Source organism: Colobus angolensis, unplaced genomic scaffold (genome assembly GCF_000951035.1).
Source record: "Colobus angolensis palliatus isolate OR3802 unplaced genomic scaffold, Cang.pa_1.0 Scaffold90, whole genome shotgun sequence".
Lineage (NCBI taxonomy): Eukaryota > Metazoa > Chordata > Mammalia > Primates > Cercopithecidae > Colobus > Colobus angolensis.
Window position 1 is genome coordinate 4,304,418 of NW_012122932.1, and position 19,982 is coordinate 4,324,399.

Here is a 19,982-nt window from a genome sequence, read left to right on the forward strand (position 1 = left end):
TTAAGAAGGAGTTTTCCTCTTGTTGCCCAGACTGGAGTGCAATGGCATGATCTTGGCTCACTGCAACCTCCAGTTCCTGGGTTCCAACGATTCTCCTGCCTCAGCCTCCTGAGTAGGTGGGATTACAGGCGTGTGCCACCACACCGGGCTAATTTTGTATTTTTAGTGGAGGCTGGGTTTCACCATGTTGGTCAGGCTGGTGTCGACCTCCTGACCTCAGGTGACTTGGATCTATATTTTGATGTCTCTCATTAATTTTGGAAATTTCTTGGCCATTATATCTTGAAATATTTCTTCTGCCCATTCTCTCTCTTTTGGTATTCTAATTATGCGTGTGTTTGATACTTTGATGTGTCCCACAGCTCTTGGATGTTATGTTACATTGTTGATATTGGGGGCTTTTTGTTTTGTTTTGTTATTTAAACTGTTTCTGCATTTTAGTTTAGGTAATTTCTATTTACCTGTCTTTGAGTTCATTGATTCTTTCTTTGGCTTTCAGGTCTACTAATGATCCTATCAGAGGCATTCATCATCTGTGTTACTGTGTTTTTCACTTTTAGCATTCCTTGTTTGATCTTTTCTTACAGTTTCCATTTCTTTGTTTTACTTTCTAGTATTTTTATCTATATTCTTCCCAGATAGCAGCCATACAGGGCAAGATTTGGATTCTATTAGTTTTTTCTTATGTGTCTTTTGCATATCTTAAGTTTGGAAAAAACTTTTGACCCAGAAATCACCAAGAGCTCTCCAAAACAGGACATTGGTGCCCTCAAGCTAGCTCAAGAAAGCTGGAAATGACAGGAGAGTCACAGACTGGTTGCATTGTGGAGCAAAGAGCTGCTGGGTGTATCCATCAACCTGATTGATTTTCTCAGGGCCGGTGGTCACCTAAGTCTATTCTTTCTTTCCTTATCTACTTCAGAAGACCATTAAAATACTTACTCTTGTTAAACCTAAACAAAATGAATATGGGTTACTTTTACATATCTTGTGTTCTTGAATAAGTCATAGGTCCTGGATTTTGGCAGTTTGTAACATTAGGTTTATAGAACCTCACAAGGGCCCATTTTTCTGTCAGTTCCAAAACAAGAAACTTCCTGAGTCCTTCATCGAAAATATATTGTCTCAGCTGGGCGCAGTGGCTTGTGCCTGTATTCCCAGCACTCTGGGAGGCTGAGGCGGTGGATCACCTGAGGTTAGGAGTTTGAGACTAGCCTGACCAATATGGTGAAACCCTGTCTCTACTAAGAATGCAAAAATTAGCCGGGTGTGGTGGCTTGCACCTGTAATCCCAGCTACTCAGGATGCTGAGATAGGAGAATTGCTTGAACCCAGGAGGCGGAGGTTGCAGTGAGCCAAAATCGCACCACTGCACTCCAGCCTGGGCGACAGAGTGAAACTCTATCTCAAAAAAAAAGAATTGTTTCTATCTGGCCACAGTCACAAATGTTTGTTCATTTGTTCATTCATTCATTCAAATGTTTTGTAAGCCTGCTATCTCAGTGTTACTACATTACATTCAGATTACACTGATGAACAACATGTCTTTCCTCCAGGAGCTAGAGAGATTTCCTACTTCACTAATACAAGGGTGTGGTTAGTACTATGATGGAGGTGCAACATGCTGTGGGACACAGAGGGTGTAGTATTTCGTTTGGGCTAGGGGAGATGGGTTAGTGCTTTTGGAAAAGGTAGCATTGTAACTAGGTTTTAAAAAAATTATTAGGATCATGACAGGCAAAGAAGTAGATGACCATTCTAAGCTAAGTAAACAGCTTATGTAAAGGCACTAATTCATGAAGTAGTTGGTAAACAATTTATGCTCTACTCCTTTGAGAGCCTGGTTCATTTTCTTCTCTTTCTCTGGTTATTAGACTTACTATTTGTTGTTGTCCTTTCTCTCTTTTTGGCTATTCTTACCTCCTTTGTTTTCCTATAGTTTCTAGTGGTAGATCTTATGGCATTAGTTTTGTAGTCTAGGACACAGAGATGGAGGATCACCTGTATTGCCTCCAAGTGGAAGTGCAGGGCAACATTATTTCTCTATTCAACCTGTGTTTCAGAGTGTGTACTTAGAATAGTAAAGTGAATCTTGCATGAATGTGGGCCCTGCCCACAGGGCAGATGACTCCATACTAGAACATAGTGGAATAGACCAAAACCTTCTACAGCATGTATGAGACACTTGGCCCATCGACCCTATTCATGCCCTTTACATTCAGCACCCTCATATCGACTTCTCTCCTCTTTCCTACCAAGCAAGGGAGTACTGTTCAAAGACGCAAATGCATTCTGCCTTAGTTTCTTTTTATTGCCAAAAACATTTATCTTTACATTGCAAACTAGTTTTTCTTCTATTTATTTTCAACATTTCGCAGGTTGTTTAAAAAGGGACCAAAAGATATAAAAGGACCATCTTCCTTGTTTCAGGGACTGGTAGGTCGGGGTTAAGGTTAAGGTAGGGGTTAAGACCAGATCCTATTTTGCAGTCTGCCTGGGAGGTGAAAAACCTGGGAAGAAGACCACTGGTAGCATATGTATGGAAAGGAGACAGGCTGCCCTTACATCTTTTCCGGAGGAAAAAGTGTCGGGGAGCCAGGCATATATGGAGAAGAATCCTTAATGGTTTTTACTCTTGGGAAGTCCTATACCCAGCCAGTTATTTGCTTTGACTTGGCTATTTATGGTCTGGTTCTGGTCTTTTTTTTTTTCCCCTTAACCAAGACAAATGAGGCTCAATTAAGGAAAAGGGACATAAGGTACCTATTCGAAAACGGAATTCCTCTTAACTCTCATGAAATGACAAGTAGAATTGTTAGTATATGTGAGCACTGAGAATTACTTTATTGATGAACACTGGTATTTACACTGTCATTTTCTCTGGTGTAGGAAGCTGAACCATCTATCTCCAGAAATGTCTTCGGAAAGTAAAGAGCAACATGACCTTTCACCCAGAGACTCAACTGAAGGAGATGACAGTTCTCCATCTGGGATCCATGTGGAGGTTCAAAGGGAATCAAGTACTGACTTCAAGCAATTTGAGACCAATGATCAATGCAGGCCTTATCATAGGATCCTTATTGAGTGTCAAGAGAAATCAGATACAAACTTCAAGGAGTTTGTTATTAAAAAGCTGCAGAAGAATTGCCAGTGCAGTCCAGCCAAAGCCAAAAATATGATTTTAGGTTTCCTTCCTGTTTTGCAGTGGCTCCCAAAATACGACCTAAAGAAAAACATTTTAGGGGATGTGATGTCGGGCTTGATTGTGGGCATATTATTGGTGCCCCAGTCCATTGCTTATTCCCTGCTGGCTGGCCAAGAACCTGTCTATGGTCTGTACACATCTTTTTTTGCCAGCATCATTTATTTCCTCTTGGGTACCTCCCGTCACATCTCTGTGGGCATTTTTGGAGTACTGTGCCTTATGATTGGTGAGACAGTTGACCGAGAACTACAGAAAGCTGGCTATGACAATGCCCATAGTGCTCCTTCCTTAGGAATGGTTTCAAATGGGAGCATGTTATTAAATCACACATCAGGCCGGATATGTGACAAAAGTTGCTATGCAATTATGGTTGGCAGCACTGTAACATTTATGGCTGGAGTTTATCAGGTAAGGAGCAATGAAATAATTGGTTATTTCTAGAAAAGTAGTCTAGTACATGAAATCTCATATCTGTAAGGGATCGTAGGAATCACAATAATTAAAGCTACCATTTATTGAGAGTTCAGGATGTATGAAGGGTAGAGGCAAAATTCAAACCCTAACCTGACTCCACAAGTAACATAAGGCTGGTTCATTGGACCTCCACCACCCAGTACAACTCCTTAATTTTACATGTCAGAAAATCTTGGCTTTGCTTGAGATTATTTGTGGCTGGTTATTGGCAGAGTCAGCATTAGCAGTGAGGCAAGTAGGTAACAAAATGGGGGTTGAGAGTGCAGGAGTTTTTCACTTTTTTTTTTTTTTTTTTTTTGTAGGGATAGGGTTTTGCCATGTTGCCCAGGCTAGTTTCAAACTCCTGAGCTCAAGCAATCCTCCCGTCTTGGCCTCCCAAAGTGCTGGGATTATAGGTGTGAGCCATCACACCCAGCCTCAAATTCTAAATGTCTCTTACCTTCCATTAGAATTACTGATCTACTGAGTGACTCTTACTAAAGGTAGTGGTTGTCTTGGATTGTTGGAGAGGGAGGGAAGAAGTTGGGGACCACAGTTTCATATTATCAGCCAGGAGAAAGGATAAGAAATCAAATTCTTGAGTCTCCCATAGAATCCACTAATCTGTCATTATCATCATGCCCCTGGCTTTGGCATCCAGGAGTCAGTGCCAGGATTAAATCTTCTCTAATGCAGGCATTTCAAACCAACAAGGGGAGGGGAAGAGTAGCTCACTTTAGTTGGAGATCAGGTGAGTGGGGAGGGAGAGTGAAGATGGTGTGAAGAAGAGCTGTGCTTCTCAGAGTCTACTTATTTATTATTTATCCATTTATTTATAAAGAGACAGGGTCTCTCTATGACCAACCTAGGTTGGTCTCAAACTCCTGGGCTCAAGTGATCCTCCCAACACTGCCTCCCCCAATGCTGGGATTACAGGCATGAGCCATCACGCCCAGCCAACTTTTGCCTTTTTGTAGTATGTCTTACCAAGAAGAAGGAAGGCATAACAATTCTGAAAACTTATTAGATGGAGGAGAATATAAAGAAGTAAAATTTTAGAATTTTTATTAATATGGGAGACAGTGTGGCATAAGTACATATATACTGCATGAGAATGGTTTCTTAGTATGAGGTTAAAGATAATTCTACAATAATTTCTAAAGTGTGATTCTATTTTGATGTAAATCTGGTTCTTTGTTTTACCAATTAAAACTTCACTTGTACACTTGCTCTTAGCCAAGAGGCTAAGAAAGCAGTAAGACTTCACTTTTACAGTAGTGATTTGTAATTTAAGGAAAATACATGGTTTCTTAACTAGAATAATTTTTTCCAATTTGAAGTTTTCTTGTGGATCCTTGAGAATGTTTTTCTTTTAAAAGAAGTCTGTTCTTTGTGATGGGAAGAATGAAAAATAAAAATAAAAGAGGTCTGAACCTTTTCAAGTTTAAGAAACATTGTATGAAAAGAAAAAAATCTAAAGTTCCTGTCCCACCTGGGCTAATAAGTAACAGTGTGACCTTGGGCAAGTTGCTTAGCCCTTTAAACATAATTTTCCTATTTGTAAAATGAGAAGATTGATGTATGATTGTGTTTATTCTAGCACTGACATTCTGTGATGCTCTGATGATATGTCTGCATGCAGGAAGTATCAGGATAATACAAACTTTAGAAGTTCTTTTCCATTTATATTTAACATTTCTATATCGTTCCTTCCAGGTAGCGATGGGCCTCTTTCAAGTGGGCTTTGTTTCTGTCTACCTCTCAGATGCCTTGCTGAGTGGATTTGTCACTGGTGCCTCCTTCACTATTCTTACATCTCAGGCCAAGTATCTCCTTGGGCTCAACCTTCCTCGGAGTAATGGTGTGGGCTCACTCATCACTACCTGGATACATGTCTTCAGAAACATCCATAAGACCAATATCTGTGATCTTATCACCAGCCTTTTGTGCCTTTTGGTTCTTTTGCCAACCAAAGAACTCAATGAACACTTCAAGTCCAAGCTTAAGGCACCGATTCCTATTGAACTTGTTGTTGTTGTGGCAGCCACATTAGCCTCTCATTTTGGAAAACTACACGAGAATTATAATTCTAGTATTGCTGGACATATTCCCACTGGGTTTATGCCACCCAAAGTACCAGAATGGAACCTAATTCCTAGTGTGGCTGTAGATGCAATAGCTATTTCCATCATTGGTTTTGCTATCACTGTATCACTTTCTGAGATGTTTGCCAAGAAACATGGTTACACAGTCAGAGCAAACCAGGAAATGTATGCCATTGGCTTCTGTAATATCATCCCTTCCTTCTTCCACTGTTTTACTACTAGTGCAGCTCTTGCAAAGACATTGGTTAAAGAATCAACAGGCTGCCAAACTCAGCTTTCGGGTGTGGTAACAGCCCTGGTTCTTTTGTTGGTCCTCCTAGTAATAGCTCCTTTATTCTATTCCCTTCAAAAAAGTGTCCTTGCTGTGATCACAATTGTAAATCTACGGGGAGCCCTTCGTAAATTTAGGGATCTACCCAAAATGTGGAATATTAGTAGAATGGATACAGTTATCTGGTTCGTTACTATGCTCTCCTCTGCACTGCTAAGTACTGAAATAGGCCTACTTGTTGGGGTTTGTTTTTCTATGTTTTGTGTCATCCTCCGCACTCAGAAGCCAAAGAGTTCATTGCTTGGCTTGGTGGAAGAGTCTGAGGTCTTTGAATCTGTGTCTGCTTACAAGAACCTTCAGACTAAGCCAGGCATCAAGATTTTCCGCTTTGTAGCCCCTCTCTATTACATAAACAAAGAATGTTTTAAATCTGCTTTATACAAACAAACTGTCAACCCAATCTTAATAAAGGTGGCTTGGAAGAAGGCAGCAAAGAGAAAGATCAAAGAGGAAGTAGTGACTCTTGGTGGAATCCAGGATGAAATGTCAGTGCAACTTTCCCATGATCCCTTGGAGCTGCATACTATAGTGATTGACTGCAGTGCAATTCAATTTTTAGATACAGCAGGGATCCACACACTAAAAGAAGTTCGCAGAGATTATGAAGCCATTGGAATCCAGGTTCTGCTGGCTCAGTGCAATCCCTCTGTGAGGGATTCCCTAACCAAGGGAGAATATTGCAAAAAGGAAGAAGAAAACCTTCTCTTCTATAGTGTGTATGAAGCGATGGCTTTTGCAGAAGTATCTAAAAATCAGAAAGGAATATGTGTTCCCAATGGTCTGAGTCTTAGTAGTGATTAATTGACAAAGTAGATAGAAGAATGTCTAGCCAATAGGTTAAGATTTCAAGTGTCCAACATTTCCCAGTTCCACAGTGGAAAATTTTGCACACTTGAAATTTTAAACAAGTGGCTAAATATTATTCCTTCTTTGAGGCTAATGGCATTTGTATATATACACTGCAGCAGAGCTTGTAGCTGGACAGAGTTAAAAAGAAGAAAATATGGTTTCAGGTTTTCTTGCAGATATGAAGTGTTCTTGGAATGCAATAAGTATGTATTGAATTGAACTGTAAAGTAGCTCCAAAACTTAATTACTATCCTGTTTTAGGGGTTACACATTTGGATTCTTCATTCTCTAAGAGATGAAGCGGTGAAGTTGGGATTTGCATTGGAAGTGCTATAGACTTCTTTATGTGGCTCAGTGGAGATAGAGGAAAAGAATGTTGCACCTGCTCTAGTACCAATAGGTCAAGAGGCTTCTGGATCACAAAGTCATAACTAGACAGGTTTGTTCTTGTAGTTCTCTATTCCCAGTCTTTGCTCCCCAGATGGCAGTAGTTTTTAGTAGGAAAGTGCCATTCCTCTCCTTAAGGCACAGTCTCATCAGAAGTCTAACACCTGGGCAGGTTTGTAACATCCTGAGAGCCAGCCTGACATTAGACAGAATATCCTTTGTAATACACTGGAAATTTTTAGTCATGCCTTTTTGTTTAGGATAAATAGGTAAGCACAAAGAGCTCTTCACAATCAGAAAAAACAATAGGAGTCCTTCCTTGTCTTTACTGTGATCTCTGTCCATCCTTGTTTCTGAGAATTTCCCTACCATTAAGCTCTGTTTTAGCTTTCAGTTATTCTAGTTTGTTTCCCACGGAATCTGTCCTAAACTGGTAATTTTGTCAGTGACAATCTTGTCAGTCAGCAATTTCTAACAGCATTTTAAATGAGTTCGATGTACAGTAAATATTGATGACAATGACAGCTTTTAACTCTTCAAGTCACCTAAAGCTAGTATGCAGGAGGATTTAGAAGGATCACATTCATGAAACCCAAGTGCTATGGGTGTATTATTCATGATAGCTGGCCCGCAGGTCATGAATTGAGGAATAATTTCCTTTCAAAAAGCAAGAATGTCCAACATTAAAAGTTTATAGTTTTATATTTGGACCTTGAAAGGTAAGAAAAAACCAGGTTCTCCAAAGTTAGGAATAGGGAACTAATTTATGAAACAGCCATCTTTAAAAAAAAAAAAAAAAAAGCAAACTGCAAAAGTACAAAATCCTTTTTCAATCTGTTCCCAGATTCTAAACAATTTTAAATATTTATGAGAAGCAAACCCTATGTGTAGGGCATCTGTTGGAGTGGGATGCTTTTAGACATATATTAAGTATGTACATGTTTAATAGGTATATTTAAAATGCATATGTATTTTATTATATTTCTATTATCCTATATAGATATATGTAACTTAGCTTTATTGTTAGCTCCATAAGCTGCCAGTGTTGCTTTTCTGTTGGTAGAGCTCTCGCATTTGCTGACGTGGAAAATACCTTTCCATTATCACAACAAAGCAGTTGCTCAGTAGAAAGTCTGGATTTCTGTCTTATAGGTGATTCACGTTATAATTAAATGTAGACTTCCTGAATTTTGACATCCTTTTAGAACTGGGGTCTGGAATTCCAGAAATGTTAATTGCTGCTTGTATTTATGCTTATTTGTTTTTAGCCAGTATTTGCCCTTTCTATCCAACCTTACGAATAATAGCAGTAAAATGACAGTATCTTGGTCAGTCTTTATTTTTTTCCTTTTTTCTTTTTTAAGAGACAGTCATCCAGGCCAGAGTGCAGTGTGATCATAGCTCACTGAAGCTTCCAACTCCTGGGCTCAAGTGATCCTTCCACTTTGGCCTCCTGAGTATCTTAACCATAGGTATGAATCACCACACTCTGCTAATTTTTTAAATTTTTTCTAGAGATGGGGTCTCACTGTGTTGCCCAGGCTGGTCTCAAACTTCAGGCTCAAGCAGTCCTTCAGCCTCAGCCTCCCAGAGTGTTGGGATTACAGGTGTGAGCCACTGCATTTGGCCAAGTTACTTGTTTTTAATCTCTCTTGCCCTTCTCCCAAGGCAGGCTTAAGTTGAGACTATTAGAGGTGTCTAATACCCTGTAACAGAGTAATGAATACATGCTTAAGACGTTATAATTAGCCAACACCAACACAGCAAAAAATGTAATTCCAGCCAGACTGTGGAAAATCCCTCAGAAGGAGGGATAACAGGATTTGACCTTTACCAGCAATTTCTGTCCATATGTGGATGTAAACAGTTCTGGAACGTTATATATGCAGTTAGCGAATCCTTGAATTATGTTCTGGTTTGTACTCGTCCCATCCATCCAGACAAACAAGAGATTCTGCTTTTAGTAGCCATTTGTAGAAACATTTAAGATGTCACTAGAATTTACATTTCATCCTCTCTACTTGGGTTGAGGTTGCCTATATTTGGATATTGTTAAAAATGTTTTGGTTGCTGATATTCAGAGGAATCAAACCTGGAACCAAAGCCTAATTTGCCAATAAAAAAACTGTTTTCGGCCAGGCGCAGTGACTCATGCCTGTGATCCCAGTATGTTGGGAGGCCGAGGTGGGTGGATAACCTGAAGTCAGGAGTTCGAGACCATCTTGGCTAACACTGGGAAACCTCATCTCTACTAAAAATACAAAAAATTAGCGGGGCGTGGTGGCATGTGCCTGTAGTCCCAGCTACTCAGTAGGCTGAGGCAGGAGAATCTCTTGAACCCGGGAGGCAGAGGTTGCAGTAAGCCGAGATTGTGTCACTGCACCCCAGCCTGGGTGACAGAGCGAGACTCCATCTCAAACAAACAAAAAATGTTTTCATTCGCTCTCTTGACCAAAGGCTAGGACTTTAGTTCATTAGGCGTTATTTTAAACACTATATTGACACAAAAATATCTTGCTTACTCTAAACTTTAGAGTCTAAATGAAGCATTTTCTCAGTGATTACTGACATATACAAAATTCTGAATATCATAAAATGGTTATTTAATTGAAATGTAGTGTGGTATACTCTTGATGGTTGGAACTCTTACAGCCTTATGTATTTTTAAATTTGTTACACCCAGAGGGTTGGAGTGTGCCAGTGCACAGGTAGACTAAGGAAAACATTGTAGAGGAGTGAAGAGAATAGACCATTGAAAAGACTATTATCTGACCAGTGGAGGCAGAAAAGAGAGGAACCCAGTTGAATAGGATCCAATCCCTGGTTAGCCCCCACACAATAATAGGGAGACAAGGATTAGGAGCCATGCCTCTGAGAACAAGGTGTCTTTATAGAGCAAATTTCCCTTTCTAGAAGGGGAAGGTCACAGGGTCACAGATTCACCGAAGCTGAAAGGGCTGAGGAGCTCATGGTAGCCTAGATTGACCTGTGGAGCACGGTGTCTTTCTTCTAAACTGAGTGACTGTAGCACTATCTGTGCCTCTGATGGAATAAAACTGACAGATGTCTAATTTTTTTTTTAAGTAGGACCAAAAGAACAAGATTTAGATAGTCTGACTTGGCTTTTGAACAACAGCAGACATTGCAAGTCAAAATTGTTGTCAAATTTACATATGGTAGATGATGAACTTTAAAAATGTGTCCAGGTGTTAGATGAGTTCATTAGACAATTTTAGTGCTAATGGCTAGTACGTTTTAACAAGAACAGCAATTATCTGCTGTGGTATTTCCTTAGTAATTGGTCATTTAAGAACATATTAGGGTTAGCCCTGATCTGAATATAAAAGTGAGAAAAGAGCTACAGTGCATTTCTTGGTAACTTAAATTGAGTCTTGAAGTTGTAACGATCCATGTGGAGTTCTGTGATCCTTATTGTTCTTAATGAATTGTGTTTCTCTATGTATTGTTACAGATGAGCCATAGGTTTCTTTGTGTCAATGTAGACATTACTTCAGATACCTCTGAGGACCTAGCCAGCAGTCTAGGATCCTGGGCCAAGTGCTGGGACTAGGGTACTAAATCCAGTAGATGGACTGTGTAGTAACTCTCCCAGGGAACGCACTAGGGTACTTAGGGAGGTGCTTTGTGGAGCATGTTGAAGCTTTGACTGAGACCTGAGCAGGAGGCAGTGATGTCCCTGGTCTATTCAGGGAAAGATTTCACTGGAAATGGTAAACATCCAATTGACAGGATTTAGATTTCGCTTAGTTTTTCTGCTTTTTAATGTTTCTCTCCCCCATCTCAGTGTTTTCTTTATCCATTCTAGTGATGCCTTATTTGAAACTGGGCTTAAACTGCAAAAAGAATGAAGTTGGATTTAGGAAGCTGTTAGATCATTGAGTGGCGTTAAGAGTGAAATTTCACTGGCAGTGAAATTTCCTTGAGCCTAAAATAAAATAAAAAAATTTAAAAAGAATCAGTTTTTTAAATTAAAAAAATAGAAAGCTGTTAGGCTCCTAATTTGTGTTTTTTGTTTTGTTTTGTTTTTTTTTTTTGTAAAAACAGTTTAGATAATCCTGAATGGATTCATTAACTTGGGTGCTAATTACAAGAATGGAAATTATAATGGAAAAGGATAAAATAATATACCAGCTGGTTTGTTATTATAGTCCGTGTATTAAAATACTATTGAAATATGTTAAAGGTAAATTTTTAAGGTTTAAAAACTTCTAGTAACTTTCAGGGATGCAGAATTTAGATGTCGGAGGTGGGGAGATTTATTTTTATAAGGTAATTTTTATCCTGATAAAGACTTAAAAAAAAGTTTTGCAACTGAAATTTTAAAGTAAACATGTTAAACACAAAAAGTAAAACAAGCATTATAGTAAATAGTGGATTCTCTGGTGTGTATTTTTTATCTTAGTGTTATAAAATTGGAAAAGAATGGACTGAAGTCTAAAAACTAGAATAATGAAGGACACTAAAATGCCTTTATTGTAGATACTATGTTTGTAAATCTGTGGATAAGCAGCTTAAGCTAAAAAGGTCTTTCAACTGAAACTTTAATCAACTTATTTTGGAAATGTTCTTTTCCCTTGTCTCATGCGCCATCCCTAAAATAATAAGATACATGGGATCAAACAGCCCTTGCCTTTTCAACACAAATCAGTTGGAAAATTATGATTTGAGTCCTGTTGTTGCCATGGCTTCTGTTTCTCAGAAATGAGTGTATATGAACATACCGATCTATGTAATAGATTACCTTTTTTTGTCTTCTTTGCAACTTTGTATACAAACCAAGACAATATCAGGGTGACAGGTGAATGAACTTAAATTCTCAGTCTTGTCTATTCACCAAAAAAGTATACTGCCTGTTTTTTCTTTAATTATTCAAGGTTGATGACTTTTAGGAACATGTTTTATACTGTATTTTTTAATTAAAGCAAGTGCCTTGATGTAATTCCATGTAAATCATTGCTTAACACTCTTCTGGGATGAGGATGAGTTATGAATGTATTACAGCCTACTGGAAAGGAGGGGGAGTTGATTAATAGCAGATACTTTTCTTCTAGAAGGTTATGTTTTATGCTGTTTATTATGTAAGATCCTGTATGTGTGTTGAGATTTAGAGGTTTCATTTATTTTATCTGCTAATAAATTGTTACTCTAATAATACATTACTCTGTATTTAAATTATTTAAGTCCAAGGAGGGTTCTGACTAAAACACATTTAGGCTCCAGTGAGTTTCAAAATACCATCTGTTGGCCAGGCTCAGTGGCTCACACCTATAATCCCAGTATTTTGGGAGGCTGAGGTGGGCGGATCACCTGAGGTCAGGAGTTCAAGACCAGCCTGGCCAACATGGTGAAACCCTGTCTCTACTAAAAAAGCAAGAATCAGCTGGGTTTGGTAGTGAACACCTGTAGTCCCAGCTACTCAGGAGGCTGGGGCATGAGAATTGCTTGAATCTGGGAGGCAGAGGTCGCAGTGAGCTGAGATCATGCCACTGCACACCTGGCTGGGTGACAGAGTGAGACTCTGTCTCAAAAAATGTATAAATAAAATAAAATATCATCCGTTAGGCTGGGCGCGGTGGCTCATGCCTGTAATCTCAGAACTTTGGGAGGCTGAGGCAGGTGGATCACGAGGTCAGGAGTTCAAGACCAGCCTGGCCAAGATGGTGAAACCCCATCTCTACCAAAAATACAAAAATTAGCCGGGCATAGTGGCAGGGGCCTGTAATCTCAGCTACTCAAGAGGCTGCGGCAGAGAATTGCTTGAACCCAGGAGTCAGGTTGCAGTGAGCTGAGATCAAGCCATTGCACTCCAGCCTGGATGGCAGAGCGAGACTCCACCTAAAAATAAATAAAATAAAATAATTATCTGTTACATTTGGAGAGTAATTCAGTCGTTAATGTTTCCCAGCTATAACAAAAGGATCTGTCCTCAGAGAAGGACATAAAGAAATCCAATTCTTTTTCCTTTATGGTCTTGAATGAGTCAGCTAACCCTTTGGTGAAGAGGGGAGGAAGACTAGATTACTCGAGGACACTTTTTGTTTTTTTTTTTTGTCTGTTTGTTTGTTTTGAGACAGGGTCTTGCCCTGTCGCTCAGGCTAGAAGTACAGTGGCGCAATCATGGCTCACTGCAGTCTTGACCTGGGCTTAAGCAGTCCTCCTGCTTCAGCCTCCTGAGTAGCTGGGACTATAGGTGTGTGCCACCACAATCCAGCTAATCTGTTCTATTTTTTGTAGAGATGGGTTTTTACCATGTTACCCAGGCTGAACGCTCAAGCGTTCCTCCCGCCTTGGCCTTCCAAAATGCTGGGGTTATAGGCATGCATGACTCCTATTCCGTACAGTGCTGGGATCAGAAAGCCCAATTTTGGGTCATGTTTTACTACTATCTTAACTCTGAGTTTGGACAAGTGACCTTTGAGCCACATTTTTTTCCATCAGTAAATACAGGCTAACACTTTCTGAAGACTAAGTGAGAGAACTAGGAGTAGATTCCTGACTGGAGCACACCACTTTGTAAGGAATAGAGCACTACCCTCACCCTATACATGCCATGAAGCCTCTCCCAGAATGTCCTCTTCTTTATGCCTCTCTCAGTTCATGAGGGTACAGGGTTAAGAACAGTTTTTAGTCCTCCTTTTGCAATAACTCTGAGCATTCTCCCAACCTCATACCCACCTCACAGAGTGAAGGAGTTAAAGAGTCTAAGGGTCCTTCCAGTCTTACCGTACTGTGCACTCCTGCCTGTGAGCAGCACCTGGGATCCAGAGCCCTGTGAGGTATACTCAGTCATTTCTCAAGCATCTCTGTCAGCCATCTTGGAGGGCCTTGCTTCCCCATCTGTCGTTTCAGGGCTTGTGTCCTTGGCCTCTTCTCTCTTCACTCAGCACCACTGCTTAAGTTTTTTGTTTTCAGATCCAGTTGAGGCTGATGAAAGTATGACTCAGGGAAATAGCCACATGTGCAGGTATACACATACAGTTCTAAAAAGGTTGGCTCATGGGCTCTCATATGTTGAACACCTTGCATTATAAGCCCACTCTATATAACTTCATCCACATGTATGGCTTCAATCACCTTGCTATCTGTGACAGCCAAAAAATATTTCTAGTCTAAGCATTCTAGAACGCCAAACAGTCTATCTGTCTACATATAAATCTTCAGGGCTGGTTGTTACCAGAGAACTGCCTGGATGCCCAGAGACATCTCACGTGTAACATGACCCTCAAACTCATCTTCCTTTCCCCAGTAACGTACCTTGATCATGGTGCGGCCCAGCCACTTAAGTAGAAACCTGAAATTTCATGAAATCTTCCTTTACAACTCCCATAGTAAATCCATCTTACCTCGTAAATGCCTCTCAGATCCAACATGTTTTTCCTACCCCTCAGTGTAAATTATTTCTCTTCAGTACTATACTACAGCCTAACTAGTTTATCTGCTTTTCTACAATCCAGCCTCCATACTAGTTATCAATTATTTCAGTAAAAAAAAAAAAAAAATTTCAGCCCTGACCATTGTTACTTGTCAGGGCAAGTAGAAGGGGTCTCCAGTGTCTTTAGGATAAGTTCAAAATAAATGGTCTAACCCACAAGACTTAAAAAACTCTGCCCTTGTATCTCCAGCCTTTCGTTCTACCACACATCCTTTGCTTGGCATACCACCCACCAACCTTAGGTGCTCCCAAATGGGCCATTTAAAAAAAATACCCCAGGCCTTTGTATATGCTGTTCTGCCAGGAGTTGCCTCCCAGCCCCATCTCCCTAACTCCCTACTTTTCCTTCCAGATACTTATCAAATGTCCCTTTTCCTTGGCAACATTTCCTACTGAATTCCTCTTCTCTCATTCAGGGGCTTCTTTAGGGTCCCCCTCTATATTCCTGTGTATCTTTGCATATCCTCTAAAATGACATTTACCACTCATAAAGCGTATACTATATTATTTGCATATTCTTTAAAATGACATTTACCACTGATTCCCCCACGCCCCATCTATCTCCTCTACTAAGCTTCTTGAGAGTAGGGCCATGTACTTCATTCACCCTTAGAGCTCCTATGACCTGCAGTGGGTTTATAAGGTTAAATAAGTTATTACTGCAAACATGGATATGTTTGTTGGGTAATTATTTCCCTAATACTGGCTCATTTCCAGAGCTTGAGTGTCTATCCACGATCAGGTACATAGCCTATGGTTTTTCGTTTTGGGGGTTTTTTGGGGTTTTTGCCTTTTTTTGAGACAGGGTCTTGCTCTTTCACCCAGGCTGGAGTGCAGTGGTGCAATCATGGCTCACTGCAGCCTCAAACTCCTAGGCTCAAGTAATTCTCCCACCTCAGTCTCCCGAGTAGCTGGGATTACAGGCATGAGCCACCACATCTGACTAATTTCATTTTTGTAGAAACGGGGTCTTGCTATGTTGCCCAGGCTGCTCTCAAACTCCTGGGCTCAAGCAATCCTCCTGCCTCAGCCACCCAAAGTGCTGGGATTACCGACATGAGCCACCATGCTCAGCCTGGCCTATGGTTATTAATAGGTTGGAAAAAGTCTCTAGAGAAGAGATAGTATGTAATGGAGGGGATTAGGTGGTCCCAGGCAGTTACTTCTGGGTAAATTGTTTGAACAAGTCCAACATGCTATGTGTCTTCCTTCTTTCTTTGTTGCCTTCCCTCTCAATCTGTACCACATCAGAGAAATTACAAGTGGCAGCTCCAAAGGTTTCTTCGGTTGACACTGTCTCCCTATGTAGTCCACCTGTGCCCTCTGGTGGCCACAATATGCTACCACATTCCACTTGAAAAGGTAAGTCTGGCTTCAGGTAGCATGAACAGCAGTTTAATAGGTCTACAACCTTGGAATTAAATTATCTGAGTCTATTGTGGTTTTGTATTATGATTTACTAAAAATATTAAATAATAAGTAAATAGTGCTTGAAATATAATAGACAATAAATCTTAGCTTACTTGCTTTTGAATCAGGCCCTGATGGGTAATGGCACAGAAAACTCCTTGAATTATCATCTATTGATTAGGCTGGTGGTTCTCAAACACTGAACCCCAAGACCTGTTAGTGGAAGAAAGGGCTGATAAAGCAGTTCCCTGATTCTAGATGGTACTCATTTCGTTCCAAATAGGGATAGAATGACAATAGAGTGCATTTATAGAACACTTAGTCTGTACCAGGTACACCTTTTTATCCTCATGACAACACAATTGAAGTAGGTGCCTAGGCCTAGTATGCTGGCCTGCAGAGAGGATTAGTCAACTGGAGCATAAGTGGGGTTGCCACTCAAGTGACATTGGAGTGACCAAAGAGGTACAGAGAAGCCATAGAAAGCCTGCCGAGGGGTAATATCAACCTCTTTTAGCTTAATAAGATACCAAAAAACCCTAATGTCCAATAAAATCAAAGTTTTAGCCATTGTAAACTGGACTGCAAGAATTTTCTTTTTTGGATGATTTCCATCTTCCAGGATCTAAATCATGACATATTAAGTAAATCAAGAATGTTAAATTTGTTTTTATTATTAGTAGTAGTATTTTAGATGGAGTTTCACTCTGTCGCCCAGGCTGGAGTGCAGTGGCAATCTCTGCCTCTTGGGTTCAAGTGATCTCCTGCCTCACTCTACCAAGTAGCTGGTGTTACAGGCATCCACCACCATGCCCAGCTAATTTTTGTATTTTTAGTAGAGACAGAGTTTCACCATGTTGGCCAGGCTAGTCTCAAACTCCTGACGTCAGGTGATTCGCCCGCCTCGACTTCCCAAAGTGCTGGGATGTCCGAGCCACCACACCCGACCAGGGATGTTAAATTTGTTTTTTAAAAAAAGCAAGTTTAAGCACATATTTACTGAACATCTACTGTATGCAAAGGACTTAGACAAGCCCTTTCATACTAAAGTCCTGTGTGTAGAAATGGAAGCCAAAAGAAACCTTGGAATGACTTTTTGGTGGAGGGACATGAGTTCAACTATAAATGGTATATATTCTGTATACTTATCAAATTATATTCTATATAATTCATTATCAAAAAACAGAGATTATAACCTGGATTAGAATTATATCTGAGGCAACTATTTCCATGGAAAAATTTTGCAAGCCCTTTTAAATGGAGTAAAACCCTACCTCATCTCCAAGCCATTTCTAGTAGAATCAACGCTTAATACAGCTTTAAAAATAAGATAGCTTCAACACATTATATGTGTCTATCAATTTATACACAAATGTTTATTTAAGTGCCTATGATGTGTCCAGCACAGTCCTAGGCACCATTAAGATTATAAAGGTTGACTGACCCCTGCTCTCATGGACCTTACAGTCTAAAGAGCCAGAGAACATCTAGAAAACATCTAAGTGTTTGAGTGGTAGAGACAAGAAGTTCGGAGGAGATGAGGGGAAAACAGGTGGAGTAGTTGCAGGAGTCTCCAAGAAAGCCTGGAAGAAAGAGAATTCCAGTTCCTGAATGTGTAAGGCCTAGCTTAGTAGAGAACAGGGTGAGGCATTTGGGCAAGGCACACAGGCAGAAGTCAGTATGCAGTGAAAGAAAACAGTGGCCTCTTCAGGGAGCATTATGTACATGGAATTGTATCGAGCTAACAAGTTGGAAATGCAGGTTGTAGTCAACTAGAGAGGATACTAAAACTCAGCTAAATAGTTTTTTTGTAGGCATTTGAAAGCCACTACAAACACTTGGGCAGGGGAAATGGTGTGGTGCCAGTAGATCAAACAATATGTGCAGAATGCACTGCGGGAGAATGGTGAGGGAAGGAATTAGATACCATGGCAGTAATCCTGACACCAGAGGATGATGACAGCAATTAAGGAGCTGACAAAGAAATATAATCACAGGGCTTAGCCAGAAGAGTTTTCCTCTCTCACATGTTAAGAATTTAAAATATGTACAGTACCTTTAATTCAAATGATCATTCTGTTAAAAGAAAAATATCCAAAATAAGCGGTAAGCATGTTCTCACTCATAGGTGGAAACTGAACAGTGAGATCACTTGGACTCGGGAAGGGGAACATCACACACCGGGGCCTATCACGGGGAGGGGGGAGGGGGGAGGGATTGCACTGGGAGTTATACCTGATGTAAATGACAAGTTGATGGGTGCTGACGAGTTGATGGGTGCAGCACACCAAATAGCGCAAGTATACATATGTAACAAACCTGCACGTTATGCACATGTACCCTAGAACTTAAAGTATAATTAAAAAAAAAAAAAAACAAAATAAGCGGTAAAATAATCTATTTAAACATCTGCCATTTTTCAGTGATTGTTTTGTTAATGTGGAAGCAATATTTTCTATGATTTATCTGCTGTACCTGTTTTGACTAAGCTATTACAGAAATAAAAATCACTGAATTGCTCTGGGTTTCTGAAATATCCAGAAAAATTAACCTGAAGCAGGGGGGAAAAATGACACCACACCATTAGCAGGTATTGTCTGAAACTTCTAAAAATGAAACTGACATTGATCTGACTTATTAGGAATAAATATACTGTCTAATGAACTCTCTAAAGAACCTTCCTCTCACCCTTTCTGGAAAGTGAGAGGCATGCTGGGCTGTACGTTCTCCCCCGTGATTCTGATTAACAGGATGCTCTATTATTATAACCTCCCTCCCTGGTTGTATCCATGTCTCATTAAATTTTTTTTTTTAGAGATGGGGTCTCGCTGTGTTGGCCAAACTGGTCTCAAACTCCTTGCCTCAAGTGATCCTCCCAAAGTGCTGGGATTACAGGCATGAGCCACCATGCCAAGCCTATGTCTTAAATGCACTGTATTTCCTTGTACTCCAGCTCCCTATTAGTGAAATGCCTATTAAAACATTTTCTAAGGCCAGCGTGGCAGTATGCATCAGTAGTCCCATCTATTTGGGAGGATGGCTTGAGGCCAGGAGTTAGAGACATGTGGTATAATCATGCCTGTGAATAGCCACTGCATTCCTGCCTGGGATGCAATATAACAAGACCCCATCTTTAAAAACAAAGTCTTATAGCGCTTCCGGCAAATCAACAGAAAGGAGAAAGAGCTCTAGAGTAAGAACAGTTGTTTCTTTTTTTTTAACAATTAGTGACAGGGGAGTATTGAGATGGCCAGCTACAGAGAGAATTTCTAGAACTCAGCTAGACCAGCATATTGCTCTATTTAAACTGGCTCAATATCCTATCTAAAGCTAGACTAGTGGTTTTCAAAGCATGGAGCCTGGACTGCATCAGCTATGTTAGAAATGCACATTTCTGGGTCCCACCTGAGGTCTACTGTATCAAACTCTGGGGGTGGGCCTAGCAGCCTTGAGTTTTAACAAGCCTTCCAAGTGATTCTGATGTGAGCTAGATTTGGAAGCCCCTGAGAGCCTTACTGGGAAGAAGCTGGACCCAGGCCCATAGTGTACTTGATGTTCCTGTGGTTGGTTCAGTTTCCAAACTTGTCTGCACATTGGAATCACCTGGAGAGCTTCAAAACTCCCAATGCCTGTGACCCATCACCAAAGATTGTGATTGAATAGGCCTGGGATATGGCCTGAGCTTTGGAATTTTTTTTTTTTTTTTTTGTTAATGAAAATAAGCTTTATTACATCAAGTAATAAATACATACAAAGATGCAAACAGTTTTAGTCATTTTCTTCCAGATG

At 40.2% G+C, this 19,982-nt stretch overlaps 1 protein-coding gene across 1 annotated transcript in view; it reads left to right on the forward strand.

The window, feature by feature from the left end:
• The window catches only part of SLC26A2 (solute carrier family 26 (anion exchanger), member 2), a 27,679-nt gene extending 15,172 nt beyond the window's left edge, over positions 1-12,507 (forward strand). The window contains exons 2-3 of the mRNA XM_011931540.1: positions 2,890-3,613; positions 5,375-12,507. Coding sequence (XP_011786930.1) covers positions 2,915-3,613; positions 5,375-6,895 — 2,220 coding nt within the window. The 5' untranslated portion in view covers positions 2,890-2,914 and the 3' untranslated portion in view covers positions 6,896-12,507. The remainder of the gene's footprint in view (positions 1-2,889; positions 3,614-5,374) is intronic.
• The last annotated feature ends 7,475 nt before the right edge of the window (positions 12,508-19,982 follow it).